This window comes from Xenopus laevis, chromosome 4S (genome assembly GCF_017654675.1).
Source record: "Xenopus laevis strain J_2021 chromosome 4S, Xenopus_laevis_v10.1, whole genome shotgun sequence".
Classification (NCBI taxonomy): domain Eukaryota; kingdom Metazoa; phylum Chordata; class Amphibia; order Anura; family Pipidae; genus Xenopus; species Xenopus laevis.
In genome coordinates this window covers 14177236-14188507 of record NC_054378.1, presented here as the reverse complement: position 1 = coordinate 14188507, position 11272 = coordinate 14177236, and the positions used below count along the sequence as shown (strand labels likewise).

Sequence of the window (11272 nt, the reverse complement as noted above, 5' to 3'; positions counted from 1 at the left end):
CTAATTTACATATGCAAATTAGGATTCGAATTCAGTTCGGCCAGGCACAAGGATTCGGCTGAATCCTGCTGAAAAAGGTCAAATCCCGAACAGAATCCTGGATTCGGTGCATCCCTAATTATTTATTTTTTTATAGTTATTTGCCTTTTTCTTCTGACTCTTTGCAGCTTTCAAATGGGCGTAACTGACCCCATCTAAAAAACAAAACAAATGCTCTGTAAGGCTACACATTTATCGTTATTGCTACTTTTTATTACTCCTCTGTCTATTCAGGCCTCTCCTATTCATATTCCTGTCTCTTATTCAAATCAATGCATGGTTGCTAGGGTCATTTGGACCCTAGTTACCAGATTGGTTAAGATGCCAACTGGAGAGCCGCTGAATAAAAATCCAAATAACTCAAAAACCACAAATAATAAAAAATGAAAACCAATTGCAAATTGTCTCAGAATATTCCTCTCTACATCATACGAACAGTTAATTTAAAGGTGAACAAAGCTTTTAAGAGGCATTTTCACTACAATTTAAGTGTGATTGACGTGACTGTAGAGAGAGACTGGCTCGGCCCACCCTCTGGTATTCTAGTGCAACCACCTCTCACCCCAACCCCTCTCATCAAACCACCCGGGGGATCCAACCCTAGGAACAAAGGCAGTTGCCATTGGCCCAATGTTCTCCTTAGACGTTCCATTTGCATTTGGGGGTCTGTGCCACCCATCTGAGCATATCATACTCCCTCCTGTGGTTCTACTGGGAACTGCAGCCTCAGACTCCATCGCAAGGAGTTGTTAAAGGGACGAGTCCTGTTATTCTGGGTGGGGTAGGTCCTAGTACAGTAAAACCCAATCAAGGCTTGAACCCATATATATATATAGTTCTAAATGATTTCCCATGTTCCCTGTGCATGGCTATTGGCTGAATGAAAGCAGCCACACCTCCCTGATGTCATAGGCCCAGGGTATTATGTCCCCTCCTTGTTACCGTACCGCTAAGCAGTATCTGGAATGGCAGTATCTTTTTCTCCCTCCCATCGTTTTACTTCCCCTTTGTTTCCGTTGCGGTATTCCCTGCGTTCTCAGCCTCGGAGCAATACTTGTAAACAATATACACAAGACTTCCACAGCCAGTGCCCTCCCTCCGCTCACATCTCTTCTGCTGCATTTTCGGGTATAATATCAATATCAGAACTAAGAATATTGTAACATACCTTTTTTTTTTTTTTCTATAGAAAAAAAACAAAAAAAAGTTGTATAATTAAGTTTTCGGATGGAATCGAGAGAGAGAATCGTACGTTATCTATTGTACCGGGAACTTTTTTTTATTATTTCAGGGTTTTTGTTTTTTTTAAATATACATTCTATTTTTTTGTTCCAAGCCCGATGGTAGTGAATTGCAAATACTCTGCCTTCTATGTACAATTGGAAGTCTGTGTTTTCAGTTTTGGTAAAGCTGTGCTTAGAGTTTAGGGAAATTATGGGGGGAGGGGGGGTTGGGTGAGGGGGGGACACAGAGCGTCTGATCAATTTGTATCTATTTATTTTAACATTTTTATTAAACAAAACTGAATGAAAAACTTGATGTTTGCAGATTCTCTTTTCTGAAAAAAACATTAAAAACCACAGGAGGCATTTTTAATGTACCGCTATGGGAATCAGTTATCCGGAAACCCGTAATCCAGAAAGTTCCAAATTACAGAAAGGCCGTCTCCCATAGACTCCATTTTATCCAAATAATTCAGATTTTTAAAAATGATTTCCTTTTTCTCTGTAATAATAAAACAGTAGCTTGTACTTGATCCCAACTAAGATATAATTAATCCTTATTGGAAGCAAAACCAGCCTATTGGGTTTATTTAATGGTTACAGGATTTTCTAGTAGATTTAGGGCAGAGACAGACGCTCAGATTCAGGGCGATTAATCTCCTCTTCTTCGGGCGACTAAACTCCCCGAACTGCCTCCCACCAGATAGAATGTAAATCACCGGCGGCAGGATGGAACTCTGAGCGATTTGTATTCTGAAGTTGCCTCATTAGGAAACTTCGGGCGACTTCGAAAAAACGAATCGCTCAGAGTTCCATCCCGCCGGTGATTTTCATTCTAGCTGGTGGGAGGCAGTTCGGGGAGATTAGTCGCCCCGAAGAAGATGAGATTTGTCGCTGGGCGACTAATCTCCCCAATATCTGAGCGTGTGTCTCTGCCCTTAAGGTTAGGATATCCAAATTATGGAAAGATCCGTTGAGCATTCTGTATAACAGGTCCCATACCTGTAGTAAAATTACCCAGTTGAAATCATTTGCTGCCCTTGTCTTTCTTCCGGACTTCTAAAGGGCAACTGGACCAGTCCCTGGATCAGCCTATTGCTAAGAATATCGGTATCCGCAGTAGTGATGTGCCGGCCCGATACCCGCAAATGGCTGTGGATTAGTGATGTGCCGGCACGACACCCGCCCTCCCACCACCACCTGCGCCCGCCCGAGCACGACTTCCGAGTTCCTTTTATAGACTTATAGGTTGCGGGCAGGGAACGCAGTCAGAAGAGCTCAACCCGCACCTGCCCACGACCTTCCAAAGGCCGGCTTCTGACTTGAGCATTTACAGACCTGCCCCGCCCCTTTTGTGACATCATGGGTCTATAAAGGGAATTCGGAAGTCGTGCTCAGGCAGGCGCCAGTGGCAGGCCCGTGCATCACTAATCCGCAGCCTTTTGTTTCTTAGCACTAAAACTGCATCCGTCCCTTCCTTGAAGCCATCTAATATATCTGCCAGTCTAACCGCAGGCTCTCACTGTAACCAACCCTTCCCCCCACCTTAAAGGGCCAGTAAAATAAATACTGAAAATTTTGCAGCATTTTATTGCAAAAAGAAACTTGAATATATATTTTTTAAAAATAGAATCAGGAATCCTGCCCTGTCAGTTTTTAATTTCATCTGAATTATCAACATAAATAATTATAAATAAAGAGAGAGATTGAAATGCGCCAGGAGAGACGGTCTCCGTCCAGTGATCGCGATTGCAGTCGCGTCCCCGTTGGCCATGGAACTGGAGCCGATTGCTCGTTTGTCCGCACACGAAACTGGCGTGTTCCTATTAAAGGGCCAGGCACCTCCTGTAATGAAGGTTCATGATAAGGCAGGTATGTTTAAGAGCAGAGGCACAGGAAGAGTCCATTGTCCTTAAACCCCTGTAGTGTTTCATGGCAGAGTCTTTGCACCAAAAAGCTTCATCGGTTCCGCTCAGCCGTGAGGTATTTTAGGGCGGCAGATCCGTAGCGCCGGGACAAGTCTTGGTGAAACTCTTCCTTAAGGGCCTGGACGCACAGGCGGTAATTTTCGCTGGACCGGAACTTGGAGATGTCGAAGCTGGGAGCGTGAGGCATGTGGACGATGAAGGCGTTGGGGAGAACCACCAGTTCATATTCCTGAAAAGACCGTGAGAGTAAACTTTAAGGGCAGGTTTACTTACATTAGAGTTAAATATCGGTAGAGCTTTTTGGAGATCTAAAAAGGAGAACTAAAGCCTAACTAAAGAAGTAGCTAGAAATGTTGTACATTATGTTTTGTGCTTCTGTACCAGCCCAAGGCAACCACAGCCCTTTAGCAGTAAAGATCTGTGTCTCCAAAGATGCCCCAGTAGCTCCCCATCTTCTTTTCTGCTGATTCACTGCACATGCTCTGTGCTGCTGTCACTTACTGAGCTTAGGGACCCACTCACAATATACAGTACACATAGAATAGAAATGTCACAATATAAGGCTGATTAGTAATTAATACAGATAATTACTACATGGCAGCACAGAAACCAGTGCAATTAGCATCAGAATTTAATAATCAGCAAACCTGTAGCATCAGCTTATATTACAGGGGAAGCTCATTTTCTGCTGGATAATTAGTGACGAGCCCTAAGCTTAGCTTCTCAACAGCCAATCAGAGCCCACTGAGCATGTGAGTGTCACAGACACTTTCCAAGATGGTGACCCCCTGTGACAAGTTTGAAGTCCTGGATCATTGCTGCTATTGACAAGCTGAAACTTTAGGCTGGTCCAATAAGTTCTGTATATAAAATGCCATTTTTAGCCATATTTATTTTTAGGGTTTGGTTCTCCTTTAAGGTGATCATACACAGGCTGCCGATTATTGATCTGGCAGGGCTAAAAATCCAGTCGGATCGCATCTGTTCGTTGATGTGGTCCTGCAATCCGACCGCCCGTATTCCTTTCATTATGATCCAATCATTGGGCCCTAGGGCCCACGATCCATTCGTCCTGATTTTGGGGAGGGTTCTTCCAAACGAGCGCATCTCTACGTGTATTGGCACCTTTATAGGCGGCTGTTTAAATCTAATTGCTATGGGCAACATCTCTGGAAATCTCTCCAATGTTAGTAAATATGCCCTTAAATCCCTTTTACAATATCCCGAGTCTGAACTGACAGTGGAGGGAGATGTAACAATACCTGGGCGTCCAGCTCCATGATGTGCGACACTTTGTTCCAGCCAAAGCCAAGGAAGCGCTGGTCATACTCGGGGCAGTCCCGTCTCACCACCACGTATGGCTCGAAGTCTGGCGCCCACTCCACCCGGTACGGGGTGGTTTCAGTCCTCCACTTTGCATAATCAGTGGGGGCGTGGCCTTTCTCCCACACGTGGTATCTAATAAAAGGTACAGCCAATCAACATTCCCTGTATCACCAATGGACCATCATCTATAGACTGGGTGGGCACAGGTTTTAGGGTAAGTCCACACAGGGCGTTTTGCCTAACGAGGAAAGTTCAGGCGACTTCGGAATCGCCGCGTGTGATAAGCGCAGGCGTTTTTTCTTTTTAGCGGTGCAGATTCAGGGAAGGCGTTTGGGGAGATTGGTCGCCGCAAAAACGAGGCGATTAGTCGCCAGGCGACCAAATCTCCCCAAAACGCCTTGTGTGGCCTAACCCTTAAACTTCCTCTGCATCTGCTGTTTGTGTAACAGTAAATATAATCAAAGGGTAAGTAAACCCTAACTGCCATTTTTTTCATTTTTAAGCTCCTGTACAACGCTGTTAAAGGGATGGTTCACTTTAAGTTAACTTTTAGTATGTTATAGAATGGCTAATTCTAAGCAGCTTTCCAGTTGGTCTTAATATTTTTTCTATAGTTTTTATTTGCCTTCTTCGTCTGACTCTTTCCAGCTTTCACTGACCCCATATAAAAAACAAAATGCTCTGTAAGGCTACAAATGTATTGTTATAGCTACTTTTTATCAGTAAGGTCCTCGTCTATACATATTCCAGTCTCTTATTCAAATCAATGCATGGTCGCTAGGGGAATTTGGACCCTAGCAACAAGATGGCTGAACTTACAAACTGGAGAGCTGCTGAATAAAACCACAATTAATAAAAAATGAAAACCAATTGCAAATTGTCTCAGAATATCCTTGTCTACATCATACTAACAGTTAGTTTAAAGGTGAACATCCCCTTTAACTTCTAGTGCAACTAATATGGCAGCTCCCACTCTGGTTTCATATGCAGATAAAGATGTGAGATATAAGATGTAATGTATACGAGTAGCTTTCTGGGGGTCTGACACTGACCTGCTATAAGTTATATAGGGACACAGCCGGGGGGTTACCTGAAGGTGTAGAGAGCCCCTGTATCCAGCATGGAGAGCAGATCAGCCTTGGACTTGGGGAAAGAAAGACGATAACGGAGAGTCTCAAACGCAGGAACTATAAGAGCCCGGGGGGAGCCAGCGGGGTCCTGTTGTGCTATGGATTTCCTACGGGACAGAAACAAGCTCTATTCACTTCTTAAAGGAGCAGTACCACTATATACAGTTTATGCAGCACCTGCAAATGAATTTGTTCTTTATAACCAATGTCCTACGTTATATAACGAAGGTTTGTTTCTTATATAAAATCTGCAATTATAAGAATATAATAAATGCCTATGAATGAGTGAACAGAACGAGGGATGCACCGAATCCAGGATTTGAACGTAATCTTAATTCGCATATGCAAATTAGGGGTGGGGAGGGAAATTGCGTAATTTTTTTTACAAAAAGAAGTAAAAAATGTTTCCCACTTCCCATCCCTAATTTACATATGCAAATTAGAATTTGGTTCGGTATTCGGCTGAATCTTTCACGAAGCATTCGGCCGAATCCAAAATAGTGGATTGGGTGCATCCCTAATCAGAACAGCCTCATCAAACAGGAGCAAATAAATAAATACAACTGCCTGCAGGGAGAAATGGTCAAGTCCTGACATTTTGAAAGTTACTTTAGGCTTATTGAAGGCGGCTCTGTCCCTTTATGAACTAGAGACAATGGCTCAGCCAAGGCAAGCAGTATGGCAGCTCCAAGTCAAATGTATAAACATGCATTTTTTTTTTTAAAGGCACGGAACCCTGGGGCTGCTCCATTACACAGCAGCTCACTAACTGCTGCACAGACATTATTTTGCACAGCTGCAAAGATCCGTTAGTCCCCCAGGAGCAGCTTTTAGGGCACATAATACAGACAAGACTTACCTTAGATACTCGTAGAGGCCGTACATAGGCAGGAAATCGATATCGGACAGAAAGACATAGGGGGTGTGCGAGTTCTTTAGGGCCACGTTGCGCAGGAGGTTAACGGGGTACAGCTGCCCCTCCTTATATACCACATGGTACCCAATGTTGGTGCGAGACTGAAGCACCTCCGAGGCTTGGGCATAACGTAGGAACTGCTGGGCTTCTGCGTCTGACAGATACAAGGCCAGGCTCATTGGGCCTTCCCAGTGCCGACAAATCAACTCCAACATCTGCAGCCTGTCAGATAAGAAGGGTTACTTCCTGCTACGCCTAAAGGCTAACTTTACCTTCATTTATTCATTTGCTCTGTCTGCAATAATTATATATATATATAATACACAAAAGCCATGAATACCTTGTAAATTATAAACGGTGAGTAGCAATGTCATTTTTGTCACACTCACTACAACTAGTGTTTTATAATAAATAAAGTACCCCTTGTTGGAAAATATGAGGATATTAGAAGTACCCTCGGAGTTCCATAACCTGTATATAAGCAAGGTCATGGAACTCCTTGGTGACTTATAATATCCTTATATTTACAATAGGGGGTACTTCACACACACACACACACGTGTGTGTGTGTGTGTGCATAGTGTATCAACGCGTTTCGGCTCACCTGGAGCCTGACGACGGCTCCAGGTGAGCGTCGATACACTATGCACAAATAAAGACTAGCTGATATACGCTTTATGGCGGCTGATATACGCTTTATGGCGGCTGCTGTGAGTGCTTTCATGGACTGTTATAACAATATTGGTCATTGTTCCTGCCACTCACCGGTCCATAGAGAGCTGTGCAACCAGTGTGACATCGTAGGGGTCTGGGGGAGGAGTCAGATGCGGGAGGAAGGACAAGTGGACGCGGTGGGACGCAACACTCTCCCGTCGGAAATCATAGCATGGATCTTCCTCATCCAACTGAGACAAAGTAGCCTGCAACATAGGTACCAGCAGGGGTATGAGACATGGCAGATACGTGCCCAGGGCAGAGAGAGTTACGTCCTATGAGAAGCACAGGGTGATCCAAATCAGGACGGATGCTCCGGGACTTGGGGTACAGGTTGCTGGGGTTTCAGGGGGGTTGTTGGTCTGTGCCATATATTTGCTGGCAGCACAAACAGATCAAAAGCCACTGGCAGTGAAAGGGTTAAAAGAATATAAAAGAAAAACAGGGAGGTACCAGGACAATTAGGGATGCACCGAATCCAGGATTCGGTTCAGGATTCAGCCTTTTTCAGCCGGATTTGGCTATATTCCTCACCCCGGCTGAACCGAATTCAAATTTGCATATGCAAATTAGGGGGCGGGGAGGGAAATCGCGTGACTTATTGTCTCAAAACAAGAAAGTAAAAAATGTTTTCCACCTTCCCACCCCTAATTTGCAAATGCAAATCAGGATTAGGTACAGTATTCGGCAGAATTTTTCGCGAAGGATTCGGTAGGTACAGTAATTATTTGCATTACGCTTACTCCTGGGTTCTGTACAGCGCGGGTCAGTGGGAGGGACTGGAGCACTTTAATATCCGGCCTGAATGGGAAGCGCCTGGAAGTGCAAAGGGACCATGTCGATGGGAGAGGCAGCTGCACCCTATTTGCACCAGGGATGCACCCAATCCACTATTTTGGATTCGACCGAACCCCCGAATCCTTTGCGAAAGATTTGTCTGAATACCGCAACGAATCCTAATTTGCATATGCATATTAGGGGTGGGAAGGGAAAAACTATTTTTATTTCCTTATTTTGTGACAATGCATATGCAAATTAGGATTCCAATTTGGTTTGGCTGGGCAGAAGGATTCGGCCGAATCCAAATCCTGCTGAAAAAGGCTGAATCCCGAACGAATCCTGGATTCGGTGCATCCCTAATTTGCAACCTGTAAGGCTCATTTAGCAGCACCATGTGCAGAAGTATTCAGACTCATAAAGGGCTAGTGTAGCCTTTATACATTTTTCAGCCACTCGCGCACCCGACTCACCTGGCTGCCCCCCTGCTGTTCCCCTTCACTCGGGCAGCCAATCAGCTCCCGGCGCAAGAGGCTCCCGTCGTACTCTAGGAAAGTGAGGTACAGGGTGCGGAAAAGTTCAACGTGTTTGTTCTTGACTCGGAGCTTGTGGGGGGAATTCCAGTGAATGACCTGAGAACAGGAAGGGGCTGTCAGTAAAAATGGGGGAGGGGGGCCTGTACCTTTAATTTGGTTTGATTATACAGTTGGCCTGTACCAACATGTTCTCTAATCCTGTCCCACCGTGTAGTCCCACATCTGCTTATTGTTATCTGCGCCAAGGCAATTTAATTGCTTAATTGTGATTTTGTGCCATTGCCTGCACATTGGCTCACGTTTCTTCTAATATTGCACCTGGATATGTAATACAAGGAACTCTGAGTATCACTCATGTATTATAAGGGATAATATACCCCCCTACTGTAAATGATAAGGATATTAGAAGTCACTGAGGGGTTCTGTGACCATATAAAGACACAAGGCTGCAGGCTGAGTTATACAGGGAACTCTGAGTATCACTCATGTATTATAAGGGATAATGTACCCCCTACTGTAAATGATAAGGATATTAGAAGTCACTGAGGGTTTGTTCTATGACCATATAAAGGCACAAGGCTGCAGGCTGAGTTATACAGGGAACTCTGAGTATCACTCATGTATTATAAGTGATAATGTACCCCCTACTGTAAATGATAAGGATATTAGAAGTCACTGAGGGGTTCTGTGACCATATAAAGACACAAGGCTGCAGGCTGAGTTATACAGGGAACTCTGAATATCACTCATGTATTATAAGGGATCATGTACCCCCTACTGTAAATGATAAGGATGTTAGAAGTCACTGAGGGGTTCTGTGACCATATAAAGGCACAAGGCTGCAGGCTGAGTTATACAGGGAACTCTGAGTATCACTCATGTATTATAAGGGATCATGTACCCCCTACTGTAAATGATAAGGATATTAGAAGTCACTGAGGGGTTGTGTGGCAAGTGGTCAGAAAAGGGTCTCACCTTGAGATCGGCCAGTTCACTGTAACACTGCTCGGAGCGCGTGTGGTCGGAGAGCTGCACGTTCCAGTAACAGGGCAGCTGATACACCAGAGTAGGGGAACTCTTGATAACTGCATTAAATATATCCTGAGAGAGGGAGGAAAGAAGAATCCTGGTATGAAACATGAACTCCCATTCCCTCCCATTAACCTTCCTTTCTGCCTTTACTCACCTGGTCAGCCAGCGAAGTGCTCAGCATATTCATCAGCTCCCTCTCTGCCGTCAGCCGCCACATCTCCTCCCATCCAATCAGACGCAGCTTGTCCAAAAGCAGCAGAATGACCCCTGCCGAAAGCATCAGGGGTTAGCTCCTTAAGCCCATAACATCCTTAGCTTAGTTTTGGCTATCTTGGACCCTCAACTGCTGCAAACTATAAATCCTGTCTGATAACATCGGGACCCAAGCTCAGAAATGTAGTTTAACCCTGCCCAACATAGAAAACAACATGACGTTCAAGGTACCTGTGTTGAATCCTCGGCCTAAGGCAGGCCACGGCTTGTGGTTCTTCCAGAGGTTACCCAAGTACCAGTCACTCTGATTCTCCACTAGACCCAGAACCTGCTCACCTGTAAGGAAAATAAGAGTTGTAGTGAACATTGGCCAGGGCTCAGCCCACAAACAGGAAGTAAATTACTTTGAGAGAACTAGTTCCTGCTGATCAGTTGCTAAGGGTTACTAGACCTGACAGAACCAAAGTACCTGTGAATTTCTTAAAGATTGCCCAGAGCTCGGCGATGTCGGTGGCAAACGTGATGTCCGTGTCCAGGACGATGACCTTGGAGAGGTCGGAGGGTAGCGCCTTGGTCAGTGTGAGCTTCAGCAAGCCGTATATTCCGGAGTAGTGTTTGTTTGGGATCCATGCGACGTCCGGCTGAAAGTTCAGAGAGAAGGACAGAAAATCATTGCACTAATCAGTCACTACTAATGGCCACTGCCTGTTCAGCTCTGGAGACTTGAGATTGGACCAGCCCAGGAAGCAGAGCAGGTAGCCATGCATTTCCATTGGATAGTGACTTTATTATAATGAATAATACATCACCTGGAGCCATGTCCCCTTACCTTCAGCTCACTCGCATTATAGAAGCTGATCTGCAGGGACGGCACCATCCAGGTGTTGAACAGGTTCCCCAGCACACGCAGAGCCACGTCATCCGTGATCAGGTGCAGATGTAACGGGTTTCTCCTGCAAAGAGACAGGGGATGAGACCTTCTGACTAGCGAGACATCACGTGCCCCAATGCAGCAGAGTAGAAAAGAAAAACAGGGGATGCAGCAAATGAAGGAGCTTTGGCAATGGATGAGTTAGAGGGGTTGTTCACCTTTAAATTCAATTTTAGTATGACGTAGAGAGCGATATTGTGAGCCAATTAGCAATTGGTTTTAATTTTTTATTATTTGTGGTTTTTGACTTATTTAGCTTTTTATTCAGCAGCTCTCCAATTTCAGCAATCTGGATGCTAGGGACCAAATTCCCCTAGCAACCATGCACTGATTTGAATAAGAGACTGGAATATGAATAGGAGAGGTCTGAATAGAAAGATGAGTAATAAAAAGTAGCAATAACAATAAAATGTGTAGCCTTACAGAATATCTATTTTTAGATGGGGTCAGTGACCCCAATTTCAAAACTGGAAACCATAAGAGGGCAAATAATTCAAAAACTATAAA

At 44.6% G+C, this 11272-nt stretch overlaps 1 protein-coding gene across 10 annotated transcripts in view; it reads right to left on the bottom strand.

Annotated features, from left to right (window-relative positions):
• Positions 1 to 2836: 2836 nt before the first annotated feature.
• The window catches only part of large2.S (LARGE xylosyl- and glucuronyltransferase 2 S homeolog), a 32374-nt gene continuing 23938 nt past the window's right edge, over positions 2837 to 11272 (bottom strand). For 8 of the 10 annotated variants that reach the window (XM_041591252.1, XM_041591248.1, XM_041591249.1 and 5 more), the window contains 11 exons: positions 10664 to 10787; positions 10304 to 10475; positions 10066 to 10170; positions 9776 to 9888; positions 9565 to 9690; positions 8518 to 8685; positions 7328 to 7482; positions 6506 to 6784; positions 5607 to 5753; positions 4453 to 4648; positions 2837 to 3419 (listed from right to left, as the gene is read on the bottom strand). In XM_041591252.1, coding sequence (XP_041447186.1) covers positions 3222 to 3419; positions 4453 to 4648; positions 5607 to 5753; positions 6506 to 6784; positions 7328 to 7482; positions 8518 to 8685; positions 9565 to 9690; positions 9776 to 9888; positions 10066 to 10170; positions 10304 to 10475; positions 10664 to 10787 — 1783 coding nt within the window. In that variant the 3' untranslated portion in view covers positions 2837 to 3221. 10 annotated transcript variants of the gene reach the window in all.